This window comes from Antennarius striatus, chromosome 9, assembly GCF_040054535.1.
Source record: "Antennarius striatus isolate MH-2024 chromosome 9, ASM4005453v1, whole genome shotgun sequence".
Lineage (NCBI taxonomy): Eukaryota > Metazoa > Chordata > Actinopteri > Lophiiformes > Antennariidae > Antennarius > Antennarius striatus.
Window position 1 is genome coordinate 3,985,763 of NC_090784.1, and position 19,791 is coordinate 4,005,553.

General features: G+C 42.3%; 2 protein-coding genes across 3 annotated transcripts in view; one reads left to right on the forward strand and one right to left on the reverse strand.

Moving 5' to 3' along the window:
* Positions 1-10,201, forward strand: part of LOC137601440 (NIPA-like protein 2) — a 28,057-nt gene extending 17,856 nt beyond the window's left edge. The window contains exons 4-11 of the mRNA XM_068323621.1: positions 3,836-3,895; positions 5,396-5,517; positions 7,268-7,364; positions 7,624-7,759; positions 8,023-8,111; positions 9,074-9,137; positions 9,218-9,315; positions 9,472-10,201. Of these exons, the coding sequence (XP_068179722.1) occupies positions 3,836-3,895; positions 5,396-5,517; positions 7,268-7,364; positions 7,624-7,759; positions 8,023-8,111; positions 9,074-9,137; positions 9,218-9,315; positions 9,472-9,575 (770 nt within the window). The 3' untranslated portion in view covers positions 9,576-10,201. The remainder of the gene's footprint in view (positions 1-3,835; positions 3,896-5,395; positions 5,518-7,267; positions 7,365-7,623; positions 7,760-8,022; positions 8,112-9,073; positions 9,138-9,217; positions 9,316-9,471) is intronic.
* A 266-nt stretch (positions 10,202-10,467) lies between these two features.
* pop1 (POP1 homolog, ribonuclease P/MRP subunit) lies at positions 10,468-19,750 on the reverse strand. 2 transcript variants are annotated; one of them, XM_068323823.1, is made up of 16 exons: positions 19,651-19,750; positions 19,322-19,433; positions 18,973-19,110; positions 18,397-18,572; positions 18,060-18,320; positions 17,865-17,952; positions 17,429-17,607; positions 16,526-16,791; positions 16,354-16,447; positions 16,152-16,260; positions 15,932-16,051; positions 14,148-14,269; positions 13,857-14,048; positions 13,508-13,662; positions 12,255-12,491; positions 10,468-11,624 (listed from the first exon to the last, which is right to left on the reverse strand). In XM_068323823.1, the coding sequence occupies exons 2-16, from the start codon at positions 19,428-19,430 to the stop codon at positions 10,931-10,933; spliced, it is 2,940 nt and encodes a 979-aa protein (XP_068179924.1). In that variant the 5' UTR covers positions 19,431-19,433; positions 19,651-19,750; the 3' UTR covers positions 10,468-10,930. The 2 variants fall into 2 exon arrangements, with proteins under 2 accessions (XP_068179924.1, XP_068179923.1); XM_068323822.1 differs by having other exon boundaries at positions 18,039-18,320.
* Positions 19,751-19,791: the final 41 nt, after the last annotated feature.

Below are 19,791 nucleotides of genomic sequence, written 5' to 3' on the forward strand. Positions count from 1 at the left end.
CACACACACACACACACACACACACTAAATTGTTTTACAGTTTTAATAACATTATATGAGCGTGTGCTGCATTAATAGTGGAGCTACCACACGACCATACATCTATTTACGCTGGCAGATCTCCAGAGGATCTGTACTGCTCAGTGTCACATTTCCTGTGGCATTGACCATAAAATAAGGCATTTTAGGACTTGCTATTCTTATTTTGTATCTGGCAGTGGATCCAGGAGGTGAGTATATGTTTTTCCAACCTTCACAATTTACAGGTGACTCAGGGAGTTCAATCACTTCTGTCATTATAAATCTAGTATCCTGCTCTGAAAAGGAGCCTTTTTACAGTCCACAGTGTGAACTAAAGCTGTCATGAACTAAGTCGAGTTCATTAGCCAATCAAAATAAAGCCATCGCTGTTGCTACAGCTGCCAGCCTGCTCAGTGCTAACACTCTAAACACAGGTTAAATATTCATCATCTTCCCTTCTTGCCACCCTGCACCTATCACTCATCTTACTGGAGGTGGTGGTGAGTCATGGGTATTAATGACAGCTTTTACCCCGATGCATCGCATCATTTTCTTATAGTCACGACACTCAAGTGGAAGAATACTTGGATGAAGCTCTGAATGAAACCACAAATCTTATTGAGAAACATGCAAATCTTTTTCATTTCAGCTTTGTACGTGTTGGACATGTTTAAGTGATTTTCCCATAATAACAGGACTGAAGCACTGCATTCTGTTCAGCTTCTCAATGCTACACTGGTGTGTTTAAAGCCAACAAGATGACAGGTATTAACAATTACAGGTACTTCCTTGTCTTCCTTTCCATTTTATTATCATAATTAGCCCCATAAAAGCACTGATTGCCCGACGGGAGTGCTGTATCGTAGTGCACAGGAAGAAGCTGAAGTGTGTTTTGATGGAGTGTCTTGAAGAATTAATGAAGTCGGAGATGGTGAGATGAAAAGAGATGAAGATGTCTGCAGACGTCTGTCTTCTTCAAATCTAGGAAGTGAAGATGTGGGGTAAAATGTGAAGCTTTGTCTGTTGTGGTGACTTCTTGTGTCACGCTGATTCACGCTGTATGGAAATGAGTAACCCCTTCCCCTACGTGCACACACGCACACGTGCACGCAAATGGACAAATGCATGCATAAATGTAGAAGTGCATAAAAACTCAGGTTTAGTGGATTTCCCCCAGCGCTCCCTCTGTTTTCTGCAGGAGGCCATGGCTTAGTAAGCCATAAGGAGCTGAGTGGATGTCTGGGAGAGGAAAGGAGAAGTTGGTGTGGTGAGAGGAAGGAGAGAACAGGATCAGGATGAGAATGAAACAAGACAACATGCAGAAGTGTATACAGAGTAGAAAGCAGGAACAGAGGAGGAAAGTGATGAGATGGTGGGAGCTGCTGTTGCTGCTGACATCCGCCTGTCCCTGCATGTCACACTGCCACTCTGACACACCATGTGGACAATTATTACTGTCCACCTGTCCATAGGAATGACAGCATCATACCCCAAAAAAGTTTTTGCATGGATTGGAGTGTCAGCCCTCTCCATCAGATTCTATGTCATCACATGGAGAAGAGGAGAACGGCTGTCATAGTGGAAATAAACATGATCTGCACACACTATCAGCAGCACTTACAGATGTCAGGTTAGCAGACAGGGAGAAGAAGAAGAAGATGTGCACTCTTACAGAATTTGCTTGAATTTTTTTATACAATATTATGTAAAACAAACCAAAAACATCTATATTATTTGTCTATTATTCAAGGGTTTCTAAAAGACAGGCTTTACGCTCCTGCTCCAGAGGTCAGGTGTAAACAAGGGTTAAAAATGAATATTATAAGGAGTCTCTTTTTGTCATTTGCAACATTGTGAACAGACAGTATGTGATGTGTGGCATCAGTTCCTGCATTTGAGCCTCCCTGGTGGGTGATGACGACTCTCTGCATTCTCTGCTTTCATCCATTCGTCTCAAATATGTGAGAGGAAAGAATGTTTGACATGTAGTTTTCCCACAGGGAGGTTCCCATCACTGTTCATCAGAGGGAGCACATAGAGGGGCAGCACTCATGTGATGCACACCTCCATAAACACACAGGAGCCGTCACAGAACTGTGTACCCCAGAGGTGTCTGTTGCCACATTTTTCATTTTATTAAGCCATGTGAATCTCACTTTGTATGGAGTTGCTATGGTAACTTGTTAGAGCCAGTTGGTCCCAGAGGCAAAGGAGAGTCCTAAATGTGTATGCGAACACGCTCATGGTATGAAATATTTAACAACTGACTGTTTCATCAGAATACCATTAAGGAACTTAATAAACCTCCAATTTGGATGAAATGTCCCCATGGCGTTTGTTCGTGTGTGTTCGTTGTGTTTCTGTAGCTTCTTCTAAAAAACTCATGTGATTTAGTTGGTTTTTCCATCTATAGACCATACTGCTACTTTCTTTTGGAGGAGGAGGTTTTCATGCCTTGGGTATTTTTACTGTTGCCTAAATCAGGTGGAATTATTACCACAAATATTTCATTATATGCCTCAAAGTCAGTGGGAGCTGTCGTGCTGTGACACCATGGTAATCCCATTGGAGACACACGACACATCCCTGACATATTGAGCTGCTTATGCTCTGTGACCTTGTACACAAGCTCAAAGCCTGCCTGCTTGTTTTTCAGTTTTTCCCAGCAATTTTTCTTTCTGCTTTTCTGTCTCTGTTTGTGGCATCACCTGCAACTGGCTGGCAGCCTGACTGCCTGGCTGGCGACGCTGCTGCAGCTGCCACAGCTGGCTCAGATGAGATGTTATTGGAACATATAACTAGAGAAAAGTCTGAACCTGGGCTCTCAGCAGAGTTTGTAATGCTGAGGACCTCTATCACTGAGACAGAGTACTTTATGTAAACAGACCTCCTGACTATGATGGCTGCTGTCCCTGTTTACCTCTTTGTCAGCCTGTCCATTGTCTGTTTGTCTTCGAGCTAGTTTTTTTTCCCCCCAGGCTCTTAGACCGCCTGTGTGGCCATCCATCTGTGCATGTGATTTATTTGCATGTCTGTGCCACCATACGAGTTTGACTGCCTTGCTATACATCTTCATGATAGTCAAACACTACTTGTATTTATTTGTCTGCCACAGTTCAGCGCTTCCCCTGTGGAAACATTAAGAAGATTAATCTGAGGCTTTACTTGTGTGAAACAGATTGCTTTTCAGATTCGTTGTTTTTGACATTGATATTGATGAATGGCTCTATGGAAACTGTGGCAGCAGAACACCTTGCTGTAATTTGATGCTGGCGTTATGATGCACTAATGAGTTAAATTTATCCAAGCAGGCTGACAGATTTTATTATGCTTGTCAGAGCTTCTTTGTACATTACCTATGCATGTTGTATTACACAATATAAGAGTACAGCACACATGACTCTTTGTGTTTATGTGAAATTACAGTAAGATTTGATTGCTCCTATGGCTGGCAATGCAGTCTCTGCAAAATTATTTATGCATTAAACCTTTTTTTAAACGTGGCTTTACCTCTAATAGAAATGAAGCACTACATCCAAAAAGACAAAGCTGCAAAACAACACAGCTGAACACCAATTCTGCTTTATAATTAATGGGCAAGCATCGAGCTTTACGCTAGTGAAAAGACTAACAAGAAGTGTATGTTTTCCTTTTAGATTATTTTGTGTTCAGACTGTGTTCATTTAACATGTTATATATATATATAGTATATATATATATACTATATATATATATATAGCCATTTATGAGTTCCTGTTCTATGTGACTGGATTTTGTGCAGCCACTAAACTGACATCATATTTTCATCTCCCAGCCAGCGCTATCATATCTGTGGTTTTCCTTAAGGAGACGGTGCGTCCCTCTGACATTGTCGGTAAGTACAAGACTTCATCATCGTCCTCACACGAGGACATCCAGATTCTTTCATTTTAAAACATTTCAGATACAACTTTTGTTGAAAAAGAATTGAAACCCTATCTCAGAGTGGGATATTGTCATCTTGAGCAATGGAGACAAAAAAATCTACTGTAATTATAGTTTTACCTCATCAACTTTATGGGGGTTTTTATATTCAGATTCTGAATTTCTACACAGAAACCCCTGATTGGATCAGTTCACAGGTGAAAAGGCTGATTGGTCGCACTATTGTTAGAGTCAGATCCTGTGCAGGAATCAGATTCAGAAAGAACATCTGTTTCTAAAAAAATAACTACATTTCACAGTTTGAATGTGAAGTATTTTGCCTTTATAAATTAAAATTAAATTTGGATTTGAGTTGAAACAAAAAAATTGTATTATGTTTATATTAAGATCTTATTTATTGCCCCGACCTGTTAGGAATTGTAGTTGTATAAAGTGCGCCGTTGTTAGTTAATGCGTTCTAGGAACCACATGCGATTAACGAATTCCGCGATAGAGCGACTAACTATTTATCTTTAATTTAAACATTTATGAACCCTCCCCATACTGATATTAAACCACCTTCTATCTGCACTACTTTTTCCTACACTCTTATCGACTGCTTAAAGCACTTTTGTGTCTCATGTAAGTCCGAGACTCACGGAACGGAGCGCACTTCCGGATGCCGTCATCCAATACAATGCGCGTACGGTATTCCTGACTGCCTACCAAAAACTTGTAATGAGGTGAAGTTGCGAGCTTTGGTGCGCGCAATTGCGAGGGGGCACTGTACTGTATATTAACAGAGTTCTACCGACAGTGGGCGAGAAACATCCATCCATCTCTTTTCTTATAGATGAGAAGGGTCACCAGTGTACTGGAGTCTATTCCAGCTGGCTACAGTTGAATGGCAGCTGGGACAGACTCCAGATAAGATGCCAGTTCATCGAGGGGCAGGATAGAAACATTCTGATTGTAATGTCTTGCTTGTCAGGGAGCAGAAGAGGCACAACCTATTGTACGGATGCATCAGCTTCATTGTTTCCTGAAAAATGATTGTTTGCTGTGACAGTGTGCAGCACCTGCTGCTCTATAAATGCTGATGGTTGTCATAATGAAGGTCATCACAGATGTTACATTGGAAATAAATCTCGGCACCACGCAGTTCTGCATGCTGTGTAATGCATGTAATTACTGAGTGACGTCAGCCAAATGTCAAATTTTAACAAACATGAACAACATGAATGTTTTATCTTCAAATGACAATGACTGAAGGCTTATGAAAAAACATATCAAAGAACTGTAGAAATTACAGCTTTTAGCAGTGTTTGAATCAGTATGGTAAATTTGGGGTTTGGTCCAACACTAATGTTAAGGTGAGCTAAATTCACTGGATCTGTCCAAACTGTATTAAAACTGTTGTTGTTGTTTTTTTACTCTCGTCTAACCGCTCTCCGTTCTATGCTTTCTACAGGAGGAACCCTGGCCATCACTGGAACCTATCTCTTGGTGACCTTTGCGCCTCACAACGCCTCACACATCACAGCCCACCTGGTCCAGTACCATGTCATCAGCTGGCCTTTCCTTCTTTACATTGTATGCAACCCTTTAAAGCGGGTCAAGAATGTGTGTCAGCAATGACTTTTTGTGTTGGAGCTGCTGTTTGGATGTCTAAATGGGTGATGTTATGTTTCAGCAATGTTGGCAAATTTGTTGCTGCCCTGGTGTTACCTAGCCTCTCCCACCTTTGGTCCTTCCTGGGGAGTGGAGAGAGAGCAAGACTTAGTTGAAAAACTTGTTAAAATTAACCATTTGTTTGTGCATATTATCCCCTCTGAGGATGATAAAACCCTCATCCGATTGAATTCTCTGGTGCTTCATGAGGTTTATGAGCGACCACAACGAGATCTGGAACAGAGCTGAAAGAAACCTACTCATCATTAAAATGTAAATGTTGGTTTCAAATGTCAGCACCAAATCTGTGTCACAAACCCTTTCGGTGTTTTTGAAGGCAGACCGCTGCAGTAGAAGGTCACATCCAGCTGTCTGCCATTGATCCCAGCACCCCTGTGATAGCAGCAGAGAGAGGGCGATGGAGCGCCGTATGTTCCTCCTGTCGGGTTAAAGCTCTGCTGCTTTCTGTCATTTAAAGAGTGGAGAGAAGCAGTTGGTGCTGGAAAGTGTGGCACCCTTTGATCCACTGGTTAGGGATCTACAAGTAGATGTCTGGGATGCAGCTGTGGTTTCTGCTTGTGTCAAATCAGACTCAACTAACAGCCATTTTCTTATTTTGCCTTTCCTCCAACACAAACCAAACATTTTATCAGAGCAAGTCTCTTTCCACTTGTATATCTGAATATTCTCTTTGGGTTTTGTGCTCCTAATCCTTCAAACTAGGCAGAAATAAATCTAAAAGAAGAACAGCTAGTAGCTCATCAGGGGTGCTAGCCAATGGTGTAAACAGTAAATGTGTGGCCTGAGCAGCAGTGCAATCATTATACATGCAGCGTTTCACTCAACAATATTCCACATTCCTCTCTAGAATCAAGAGCCCTTTTGATTATTCTTTTTAAAAAAAAAAGGATTTGGATGAAAAATCAAAATGTTTGAGTAGATAGAGGAAACACAGATGGATGGATAGACGGACAGATTGCTGCCTCTGGCTGCAGTGATTGATGGCACGTAAACAGGTGTGCTTGTTTAAAAGTTCCCACAATGCAACGTGACGACTACCCATCAGCCTGCGGAGGAGCCACCTCCTACAGTGAGGGATTAACCGCAGGCGGACATTAAACTGAGGAAAATTAAATATAAATCTTTGTCTCCTCATTATTTCCAGAGGTCAAGTCATTATTGAATGATTTCACCTGAAAGGATCCAACAGCCGTGGCGCTGCTCACCTCTATTTTCTCACGAATCAATCACATCTTTCTAAATCCATTTTCCAGATTAATGAAATCTTAAATATGTCATCTGTTAAACGCGTTTATGGAGACGTTGGGTGGCCTTTAGCACACTGTTCTGTTTCTGCCTCCTTTTGCTGTGTGGTGTTACTACAGAGGTCCTTGAACAGCTGAATCCCACTGGGCAGAGAAGGAGCGCCCCAGGCTCTTCTCATTAAGACACCGCCAATTCATTTCATTTTTCTGCCATGGCCATTTGTTTTAATTGAATGCGCACAGCTCACTGGTGCATACCACACTTTGTAATGTAGACAAATTGATCAGTAAGAGAACGATTTGAGTGCATGTCTGATTTTCATTTTCTCTTCCACGTTTGAACAAATGGAATGTACATTACTGACTTGTGTAACCAATTCTCTCCCGTCGCCTCACTCTCCCAACAGTTTATAGAGGTGGTGGCGTTTTGCATCCTGCTGTATCTGTACAAGAGGAGGAATATGAAGCACATTGTCGTCGTGATGCTACTGGTGGCCCTGCTTGGTATGAACAAATGGAAGCTGTCTGAGGGCAAGGGATATGGATTAAACGTTCAAGATGGATTTTGTTTTGTTGCTTAGCTGACAAAAACAAACACATGAGCACTAGTTTCTTTTAGGAGCTTAGTGGGGCATGATAGAAGAAAATAACTCAGTAAAACCACCATGGGGGCAATTAATCAGCTTCAAAACCTAACATCAACCAAGGAGGTAGTTCTTTTATTGTGACAAGTTGTTCTGAGAAATGAATTTCTTGTTTTCAGCATCAGTGACGGTCATCTCAGTCAAAGCCGTGTCAGGGATGATCACAGAGTCAATAAAAGGTCAGCTGCAGCTCATCTACCCCATCTTCTACGTCATGGTCATCATCATGATCGCCTCCTGCTCCTTCCAGATCAAGTCAGTGACTATTTTCTCTTTTTCTCTTTCTCTTTCTCTTTTAATTGCTCAGATCTCTCCTGTTCCCAACAGACTACATCTAATTTTAGCTCTGCGATATCTGAACAAAATGAGGGCAGTCGTATATTGGATATGGTGATACTGTAGGCCTGTATTATTATGTACAGAATTATGATTGATGAACAGGCTGCTGCATAATCTTCTCTATGACTGAGTTCATTATTTTCAATGAACCTTCAAAATCTACTCTATATTCTCTACAGATTTCTCAATCAGGCAATGAAAATGTTCAACGCCACGGAGGTGGTTCCCATCAACTTTGTGTTTTTCACTGCCAGTGCTATTATTGCAGGTAGGTAAATTATAAATCTGTCACACTCTGTCCTCCTGTCGTCTGTAAGTATCGATGTGATGTATGTGTGCGGGAAACTGGTGGCCTATTGTTTAGGAACTGCCTGTGACTTTTTTCCGTCTTCAATGATTCCTGCCTTGTTAGCATTAGGCTTTGGGCTCAATGCTAACTGCATATTACCATGCTGATGTCCCAATTACAAATGCTCACCATGTCTGTTAAGCAGGAAAATATTTGGTAACATACATTGCAGGCAAATTAGACTCTACCTGAAGCAGATGGGACTAAACATCTCTGTAATGAGGACATTTTGTTGCGTTGACAGCGCATCATTTCATTCTGTTTCCAGTGTCACTTCAGTGGGAAGAGTAGAGAATGTTCCAGCAGGCGGAACATGATCAGCACACATCAGATTTTGGTGTCTTTATCTTCAGCTTCTTTTCACCATTTTGATTCAGTGTTCCCTATTCAATCAAGGAGACATCCATCTCACGGGGGGGGGGGGGGGTTACGGGCCCAGTGGTGATTAGGGTTTGTGAGAACCCCCTGTTCTGATATTGCTCTTGGAATTCTTTCTCTGCCCGCCTCCACATATATAACCCACAATTGGCTGCTTTGAAAGCAGTTTCTGATGTAATATTTCATAAGAACATCCTGGTCGGTACTTTAGACCAGCTTTGATGCACATTGTAGGAAAATGTTTAGGTTCTTATCTGGCAGCGGTCTCTACAGAAACCTCCACCACCACTGAGGGAAACTTCTATTTCCAAACAAATAATATTAGTAATAATCATCATCATCATCATCATTATTATTATTGTTGTTAATGTTAATCATAATCGAACTTCCTCATCCCAGAGTGATTCATGCTCAGGCCTACATTCCACAAACAAAGCACACAACTTTCAGGTCTTGTTATTCTACTAGAAGTGAAATGCGTTTAACGACCTTTTCTTTCACAGGGATAGTATTTTACCAAGAGTTCGAAGGCTTGGCTTTACTGAACATTTTTATGTTCCTTTTTGGGTGAGTATTGAATAACACCAGTAATTATAGCTTGAACTTTACTGTAAGATGATATTAATCCTCCCTAAATCTCTTTCCAGGTGTATTCTGTCCTTCCTTGGAGTTTTCCTGATCACCAGAAACAGACCAAAAATAAAGCATCAAGATCGTAACTTTATCGCCATGGACACAATTCCTGGTAAGTCTCTGATCAACTGTCGTCACAGTGAAGTGTGTTTGTTCTAGTCTGTAGAGCAGAAGTCTGCTGCTAGTGACCCTGGACTCATCCAACTGCTTATGTGTGCAGCCCTGGCAGCAGGGTCCGTCTAATGAGCTCTGCTATCCGTGTTCACAGCGAGGAGAAGCACAGACAAAGTGCAGCCGGAGGCAGAGATTCAGCCACACAGATCACTGGCAGACAAACTTATATGCAGCAAAGCTGGGCAGACAGACGATTGACAGGAGCAGCTCCATCTGTTGGGGGGTGGAATTTTGTGGATTTGTGACGTGAATGCTTCATATTGAGTACTCCAGTTAATATCTTTTTTTATAGAAATAAATGGTCGGCATCCATTCAAACCAATCCCAGCTGAGCACACCGTTGGTGGACATATTGCTCTCTTGATGTCAAAAACGTCTCATTGGATCTGTCAGAACTGATGAGGGGAAATTTGACTCTAAATGAGAAACATTCAGCGTTTTCAGGAACACCTTCCATGGTAACATGTGTGTTATTAGGTGAATAAAGTGGTGGTTGTGCGATCAGTTGTTAATAAACGCTGACAAAATCTGATGTTTCTTATTCCAAGTCATGAAACTTAATAAGAGCACTGCTGCCCCCTATTGATGGGGGAGTCTTACGGTTGTCAAGACAACTCATTATATGGATCAGTGGTAGTAATGAACCTCCCATCATGGCTGATCAGTTCAATTTGCTCCCATCATAGTGCAGGTTTTCATTTGTGTTAAACTACTGGAGTGTGCATCAGTCAGAAACCTGTTTCCACAGAGCTGGAATAGAACTCACCTAAAAAAAGCCCTGAGCCTGCCTACCCATCTTTACCTCAAATAAACCCCTGACTCCATACTCAACTGCTACCAAACTTTAGTGTTACCAAGCAACAAAGCTCTTATCGGCCACCTACACATTATGGGATGTGTGGGAAACCAGCATTCATGCCACTGTAACTATAAAAAGAAAGCATATTTAAGTATCACTCGGTCAATGCATTTGTTTTTAAGAGCCAGGCCATAATGAACATTTTAGTGGTGATGGTTAAATTATTACTTGTGAAATTTAACACAGCAGAACAGTAATTACCCTCAGTTAGTGCAGTCTGTCAAGTGCAGTGTGGGTATTTTATTAGATTATGTCCAAACAAAACCTTTTCAATCAAGTGGCATTTTTAAAGTCTCTTGAATTTAAACCAATTAAACAGATTTTTTCAACATCATTAAAGGCTACCAACAAAAATACTGCTTCACTAGCATGAGCTTATAAAGGGATAAAGCAAACCATACACAAATTTATTCTGGAAACTGAATCAATAAACAGTATCAAGTAATCTCTAAGGAAAACCAAGGCTTTCATTCATTCACTATTTATTGATGTCTTCATGGAGCGGAAAGATAGAAGAAAAAACTACCAGATTTAAAATAAAAAATCTATTTTCAGCAGTTCCACTAGGCAACTTGCAGCTAACTTCCACGTATACCATCAAGTCTGCAATTAAAACTGGGGAGTTGGAGATGATGGAACAGTCCAAAGAGGCCACAAAAAATTTTGAATTTCTGCATGAATGCAGATGCTTCCTTCAGACCTCGATGTTGATTTTAGCAAAGCGGTAATGCAGAGAAGTGGGGTTACGCAGGAGCAGCATCCCTCTGTGTTCCTTCGGCTGGCTGAGGAGGGTGTTAAGGAGGCCAGGAACACTGACGAAACCCAGGGCCTCCCCACAGCCAGCAGACAGGGAGATGTCGCCCTGGGTGATCCAGCCGAGGGTCACCCGGGAGCAGTGAGAGGTGACCCTGGGAAGAGGATCTGGCCACAGCCCAAAGATGAGGTCGGACGAAGACTGAGAGGACAATTTGGGGTCTTCTGAGGTGCTGTGATTCGGCTCAGAGGGAGAGGGATGGTCTGAATCTTTGCCCCCAGACTTCGAAGACACAGAGGATGCAGCAGCTTTCTTAGACGCCATTTTTTTGCATTTAATCCTGCTTTTAAAGTGGTCTCTGTGTGGGGGCTCCTGGGAGCCACTGTTTCCGGGTTCTTTCTTGAGCAGCTGCAAGTCCTCCGTGGTTGGCACACACACCATGGCATGAAGTTCTGGTTTGCCCTTCGACAGCAGCGATAGACGAACCCACACGAGGCTCATCCCATGCGTGTTGAGAAACGACGTCACAGCTGAGTGGTCAAGAGGTGACGCCTCCCTGGCCCGGCATGGCCTTTGACCTCTGGATGTGGTAGGTCTGCACCAAGCAGAGAGGAGTTGCAGTGACTTTCTGTTCCTGGGAAGCAGAAAAATAACCATTCATAACTGAGAAATAGTCAAATAAAACTTTTCATTGCATTTGACTGGCCTCATTAGGCACACCGACTGACAGAACGTGGCTGAATGCTCTTGAGTCTTATGCTAAAAACAAACATGCAGTCAGTGGACAGAGAAAACCAATCCATTTTTTCCTCATAAAGTCTGTCATTACTCAGCTGGTGTGATGGTTTTATGAGGATAGATGTAACGCTTCTCTTCTAATCTCTGATGTATTGCAGCAATTTAAGGCTGGATGTACTCTGGGTATTTTCAATCAGAGAGACTATGATGAAAAGGAGGCAGACTGGAGAAGACCGATGCATCAAGCCTGTCAAAAGCTGCTCTGGGGTCTCTTAATAAGAAATAAATAAGACAGAAGTGATGATTGGAGGCCACATAACTAAAAGTGGAGCACATTCCTGTTCGAGGGACCTTTAAAAGTCAGTTCTGCTAATATTTTTAGCAGTGTGCTAACTGTCTGAAAGAAATTCTAGAGTGGGTGTGTTCTGAGTTTACATTTTTTTAAAAAGAAAAGGGAGAGGATAAATATAAATGAAGTGAAATCTTTGGGACGAAACACAAATATGAAGTAAGGCCCAACGCTTACCTCAGGACTGTGACGCGACCCAGCGGCTGCGATCCAGCGGTTTCTTTGTGTGATGTCATCACCTCGTCCATCGCTGCGTCATCCTCTGCTTTGGTTTGCGTCTGGCTCGCTCCTTTCCCCCCCTCTCCTCCTTCCCCCAAGATAAGCTCCCACTCCTCAGCCAGCTGTTGCCATGGGCAACAGAATGGTGCCAGACATCCATGTTTAATGTAATTGGTCCTTTTGGCTGGAGGACGCCTACAGAAGATGCCAGAAGGTCAAACCATTTTCAAACTGTTGGGACAGCCCTGACAATTTATGCAAGAGATTCTGACTCGCTGAGTAAGAGAAACAAAGATAGACCAGCACACAGCCTGATTAGCATCTCCTCTAAACTGGGACAGATCTGCATAATGGAATTAACTGAGGTCGGAGATTTGGCGTGCTTTTCTCTATCAAAACCTCTTTTACACTGACATTTTCACCATGACTCAGGCTGCAGACAAACGACTAGCTTCTCTATTACATCGTATCACTAACGCCAGTTTATGTAAGTGGACACACACTGCTCCTCATAAAAATAAATGTTCTTGAACCATTTCTATCTGTGAATTGGGTCTTCTACGTTCTGATTGAGCTCCCAGGAGAACGTCTCAATCCACAGTTTAATTATTCATTACCCACTCGCCTTCGTGCAGATGGAATGTCTGGTGAAGATTCTTTTTTCCTAAAAAACTTCTGAGCTTCACAGCAAGTCACAGCAAGAGCGTTCATTACACCCCAAAAATAAAACACAGGTGCAGGTGTTACAACTTCACACATACTTAATGTATGCATGCTAGCGTCTAGCAGCTAACGTCAATGTGTTCAGGTTTGTTCATACACCACAGATTGGGTGGAGACAGTATTTTGGAGACTTTGATCATGCCATACGAGTTGTGTGGATTCATTTCATGTCTGCTTTCAGTTGTTAATTTAGTTTTAAAACTAGTCCCCATGCTCTTCAGTTGTTTAAGGAAACATTATAAGAAGCTCCAGATGTGTTTTAGATTACAAAACTTCATCTGACTTTGCATCAGCAAAACTAGTTAATGACTGAGTTTTTATTTGATTTGTTCCTTTTAAGATCCTGTTTTTAATCAGCAGGTTGGTATATTAGTTAGTCACAACAATAATATTGTGATGATCACGTGCATCGTCATCATATTTATTTCTTTCAATCAATCAATCGACCTTTATTTATATAGCATTTTCCTGCTCACTATCTAGCTGACCTTCTGAACCTGTCCAGGAGTTCTGTCTGCTGCTCCTCCTGAAAACGAACTCCTGCAGGGCAGTCTGGGTAATCGTGAGGGAAGTGGGGGGCTCCTTTATTCTGGGAGTGTTTCAGACTGATGTTCAGCCCACCGATGCGAACTCCTTTATACACCTGGAAAAGGGCGACACATAGCAGAAACCATGGGTAGATTCTTGTCTGCCTTTACATTTCAAGGTGTATTAAAGATTTTTAATTTCTGTTCAGACAAAAGGGAAATGCCCTAAAATGTAGGTGAGGCTACTAGATAATAAAAACATCTTGAACACAGTTGTTTACTGTTACTGTTTACTGTCCATTCCACCTACCAGAGGGACCCAAAAGGCCATGCCCCAACCTTTAGGTACCAGCAGGTCCCATCCAGCCCCCCAGCAGCTCATCTCGTGTCCCACCTGCTTCCCAGGCTGCTGAACCAGCAGGATGGGGACTCGACCTTGTGGGGGAGTGGAGCTCAGCCTGGAACCCGGCACAAGCACCTCACTTCTCATGAGTTTCAAGTCCTGTGAGCAAAAGAAGAAGAAGCTGAGGGTTGAACATCTGAGAGACAAGAAATGCTAATGGAGGCACGTTTCCTGTGTGTGACGTTTGTGATGACCCACCTGCTCTGACATCTTGTGATCAGTGACATTGTTGCGGACAGACTCCTCCCACAGGAAACTCTGGCAGCAGGATTCAGGAACTCCTCGTAACATCAGCTCCTTCCTCTTCTCCTCATTCACCTCTGGAACATAGACAACGCAAGAGTTCACGGAAAACATGTTGCGATATTGAGTTGACACAAGATCGTTTTTGATGACAATACAAATATGGTACTAACCCCCCCAAAGGATTTATACGATTCCTAATATTGATAAATTTGAATTAAAAGGGATGGAAATCAGTTGATCAGCAGTACACTTAACAACTGAGTCTGGAACTTCACCCTTAAAGAAGGTAACTGATGAATGTTTTGGCTAGAGAACCGTATTCACAGTTTGGTTCAAATCCTTCAGTTACAGCTATTAAACCCTCAAACTACCGTTTCATGACGGCCCCCGCTGTTCTCCTGAGGCGGCACGGAGCTCTCACCTTAGTATGGAAGAAGATTTCATCATGTTGTGATTGAATGCCATGGACTGTTATTTAAACCAGGCCTCATTATCTCGGCTGCTACTGCTGTAAAGGCTATTAAACATACATTCAGAGCATGAACTATTTAAAGACTGACCGTCTTTTAGAAATGCAAATCTAATGGTGATCCAATGAGCAAAAAATCCCTTTCAAGGCATATCATGACATCCAGTTCCCCACACACCACACCGCGTAAAAGCAGGTTTGGAATATTGACACTGATAATCACACATAATTATGGTATCATTGCTGAAATGTAATTTAGTTTTTTTGTTTGACTGGGTCTGATGAGGTTACTCTGAAAAAGTTTGATCCTAAGAAGATTGAAGAATTGACAAGAGCCACAAGAATTGAGCAAGATTTTGAAAAAACCTAGAAAGCCAAAGACCTTGGTTGGAGCCAGTGCTTCAACTTGTCAGTCTCTCTTCAAGCCCACTGAAATCAGCTGCTGTCAGTCGCTGAGGGTGTGTTTGGAGTACAGGGTCCTGCCAGGATTCGAACCTGGAACATCTGCATGGCCAGGCAGAGGCCCCCCAGAGCACAGAACCAGATGTGTACTCTCTGAAACAACCTCAGGACCAGAAACAACTGATTCTACACTACACTAAAAACATTTTCATTATATTTTACTGGTGTTAAACTTTGGAACAAACTGGACAACGAAGTTAGGAGTCTAGGAACTCTACTTGCCTTTGAAAAAGCTTTTAAAAACATGACTTTGCAAGGTTATATTTCTGACGCAAATGATAGTTAATATCTCAGATTGTTATGGCTTATAAAACTACATGTGTCGTGCCCATGGAAAAATATCACTGTGACCTTAGTGCAGCAAACGAGACGGTGAACTGATAGACACGTGCAAACACACACGTCTATTGGGCTGAATAGATGATTCAAAACAACAGTGTACCAAAATCAGATAATTTAAATGTGATATGTAATGTATGAATCTGGTTGATGATGTGTCGTAATGAGACAGATGTTGTTGATTCAGGGGACGGGAATTTTACAAGCCAATGGCTTCTACACGTCAACCCTTTTTTTTCTTTTTGGATGTTGTTGTTGATGTTCCAAAACTGATGAAAGTGAAGTCATGTAAAGACATGTCTGGAAAGAAAAAAATAAACTGACTAAATAAATACATAAGTAAACTCTGGGCCCCTTTATAGACATGGTTTTAAATGGAGACTGAAAATTATTGAACGGTTAAGTCTGGGGAAATAATCTATGCTCTTCAGGCTGTGTATCTGTCTGTCTTTAGGTCAAGTTTTACCTTGTGCCTGCTTTACACAGGGCAACGCTTTAACCTTCTTTGTTGGTAAAGTGAGCCGGGGGTCATCTACAGTCAGACCCAGCACCGTTCCTGGGGGGAGCTCTCCAGGTGAATAGACGCCTGGATGAATTTACAGCTGTTAAACAGACACGTATACACAGCTACAAGGCAAAAGACAAATATTACAAGACAAGAATAATATCGTGATCAGAGTAAAGACCTTTTACTGTGCCATAGACATCAGCTTGTTGTTGGTGCAGACTCATCTTGCTGGGATCTTTGCAGTGTTCAGGCCACCAGAGGGGGGAGGGCCGAGATTTACTCATTTCCTTCATAGCAAAAAAGAACTTAATTTGAAGGACAGCTCATCAGTGTGAACTGCAAGTAGATGCCAGATTTACTTTGCTTTTAATAATTCTTACGTCACAATCTGTAGCAGCTTCCAAAACTGCTGCCAAAACAGAATGAGACTGCGGTCCAATCAGGCGATAGCGTACCACCTCCATTGTGAGGTCACTGAAACAGATCCATGGGTGAAACGTAAAAATGACATACTCATGTTGAGTCTCAGCAAAAGTCTGAAACTAAACTAACTTTATAGTTATTCCAGTTGAACTTGACTTCCAGGCTACTGGGGTACTGGGAGATCTGGTTCCATCTCCCAGGATCTTCTTGGCTGGAACTCCACTGTCATCCCTAACAGATCGCTTCCTCTTGGATCCCGTTACTTGTCTGGACTCACAGGTCTTCTCAGGGGTGGGCTCTGGTTCCAGGAGGGGAACAGGTGTCACCACTGGAACAACTGGAGAACTAACAGCCTCACAACACCGGCACACAGACTGTAGCTCAGGAAGAAGATCCTGCAAAGAGCATACTTTTACTGGAGGTAACAGCCTTGATCACTTCGTTTCCCCATTTAGCTTCACAATATCACATTTAAATGCTTCACAATTTTCAAAAATCCAGAGTTGTAAAGATCAAATCATTGGATACATTTCTTCATGGATAGATGAGTGGGGTAATTGACATATGCTTGACTGAATGTCACTAAGACCACATGGTACCATTAATAGTCACCAAAATAAGAGCAAGAACCAATAAAGAACACAAAAACACGAATAAGTGCTCCATATCGAAGAAAAAGTTAGATTTTTACAATAGAAAGAATAAAACATTCACTATCCTTGTACATCTAATGCCACATCTGCAATGGATGAAACAGAAGGTTTCATGACCCCAAAAAACAGAAGTTTTTTCCAAAAAGAAAAGACTTTGGTACTTATTGTGAGTAGAACATTTTGTGTAATAATAATAATGAAGAGCTGCTGAAGAAACAGTACACTACATGTTGGGACAGAGGCGTGTTAAATGTTTTGTAAAAAAAAATGTTTTTGGAGTTATGCACCTGAAAGGAAACATGGTGGATGGACAAAAGGAACCCTTTCCTGTATCCACGTTATTAGTATTAATCTAATGCACCCCTAAAACCAACCGTACCATTTTCATTGCGGGATGAGCCCAGATCCACAGCTGCCTGTGCTTTGAGTCTTGTGCACGGGGTCTCCAGAGGAAGGTAACAGGGCCCAGTGGCTGAGAGGGGTACTGCCCTGCTCGGTACACCACCACACTGCCTTGTCTCCGCCCTGACAGACTCAAAGCTGCAGCAAATGTAGGACCTAGAAACAAACATAACAGGCATTATTGATGCTAAACCTGGAACTGTAAAGTTTAATCATTCAAATCTTTTTGAAATTTGAAGCTGTCATCTTTGATCAGATGGTGGCATCTCTTAACAGTAGACATATTACAATGCAAATCTCTGAGGAAGAATGCATGGAGCAAATCCATGCTCTCTTTGTTTTTAAAAATGTCTAATTTAAGGTTAAAAGTATTCAATTTGGAAGGAATAGGTTTGAATAGAATGTTTTCTCACCAGCTTCCTTACTGGTCAGCTGAGAGAGAGCAGCCAGCAGCTTGTCTTCCTCTCCCTGTAGCTCTATGCAGCAGTAGTATGAATGATCCTAAGGCCACAAAACCGAGATAATCATGCTTATTTTACAGTCACTGAAAAAATATTTTGAAAAGGGAAAAAAACCAGAGTACACACACTCCAGTGTAAAGCTGCTACCTGCAGAAGACAGGAGCTGCTCATCGCTCTGTAGCAATGCCGGTAGCATTTGTATGTAGGTCTGTCCCCAAGGCAGTAGCCCCACTTTTTAACCATGTGGAAGCGCTTCGCATGCCAAATATGCGTCTCCAGCCAAATGTTCTTTCGCTGTCTGCGGTTAAACTCCAGCAGCAGGTTTTCGTGCCGTCGGCGGGCCTTGCGGCTCTTACTCTTTGCCTTTTCCTTCTTCTTTTTGGATCCGGATTGAAGACTCTTCTCCCGCTGGAAGACACAAATAACATGTCAAACAGACAGTTTTAGAACGGCTTCCTGTACCAGATCCAGCTCTGAACTTTACCATTCGGTTGGCTGCATCTCTGAGTCTGCAAGGGAGCCGCTTGATGTTGTGGCTCATGGCCCGTCTCCTCATGTGTTTGGGAAGGGCTCCAAACACATGGCAGCTACCTGTTGTCTTGGTAACTGCCTTCAGCATGGCCCTCATCTCTGCAGCCCTGGCCCTTGCAAAAGCTCCAGCTGAATAGGGACAGAAGGGGTGGAGATTGATGGAGACACTATGTACCTTTAACTTCTGTAAGATGACAGACATTTGCAAGTTATGAACACATTCATGATCACTTTTTTCTTTATATTCTGAGTTGGGCTTAAGATCATGTTTAATTTAAGGATGGAAAGCAAAACTTGAACTCTGCACCACTTGTCACCTGTGTTGTCTGTCTGATGAAAAACGGACGTCAGTAATTATTTGGATTACCTGGATGACTGAGAACCTACACAGACGTCAGTAATTATCCAAACATCTTGTCTGAAGGTCACATCAGATGGTGACATAATTTAGTAATTCTCAAAAACATCAATTCATCAATTTCACAAGGCAGGACAGTGGAAATTCGTTAAAGTCAAACAACATCTCTACCCGTGATGCATGTGGGCATCTCTTTAGCATAGCCACCACCGTCTCTCTGGTGTCCACGGATCCATCCCCTCTGGTGAGGGTTCTTTGACCTTGTAGTAGATGAATGGACATCAGAGGGACCTTCATCTTGACCTCCACCTTTGGGAAAATTATTATATAGTGGTCACACAAGATGCAAAAAAAAAAAAATTGTCAAAGAATAACGAAATTGAAAGCTTCTTTGCAGCCATAGACAGTCAGGGGCAATTACGTTGTTCTGATGATGAACAAAAATGTGCTCTACATGTGTGTTCAACGGTGCAGGTGGTTATGTCTACCAGCCTAGGACTGAATGCAGCAGTAATGGTACCCGTGCTCGGAGTGTCTCCTCCGTTCTTAGGGGTGCTGGTCGGATATTGCACACTGACAGGCTGGTTTCTCATCTTCTTCCCCCTCATCTTCACTTTAGCTGCAGACATTTTCTACAGAAAACAACAAGTCTTGTATGTGAAGATAGCAGTCAGCTTTGATTGCTGCTAAAACAAGACATGACGCTTCAAACACCGAACATCACTTATCCAAGTTGCTAACGTTAACTTGCTAGTTTGAACTGTGCGTGAGGAGCTCGGCTGTTGGGTAATCAACAAAACACACAATCACGACATGTGTACACTACAACGTTCCACAGCAAGCGTTCACCTCTAGATTCGTGGGTATGCGTGTCTTTCAGCAACGATCAAACTGATCCTCTTCCTCTCAACTGCCATGTGAGTTTCGTTCACGCCTCCTGGCATCCTACTTCCGCATTAATGACGTCACGTCACCGATTTAGTGTACAGG

Bases quoted from the DNA above. Each gene is read 5' to 3' on its own strand.
- pop1 (XM_068323822.1), bottom strand. From the start codon at position 19,430: ATGTCTGCAGCTAAAGTGAAGATGAGGGGGAAGAAGATGAGAAACCAG. The intron at 18,573-18,972 runs GTAGAGATGTTG...GTCCCTATTCAG, and splicing joins GATGCCCACATGCATCACGG to CTGGAGCTTTTGCAAGGGCC. The intron at 17,953-18,038 runs GTGTGTACTCTG...TTGTGGCCTTAG, and splicing joins TAGCAGCTTTACACTGGAGT to GATCATTCATACTACTGCTG.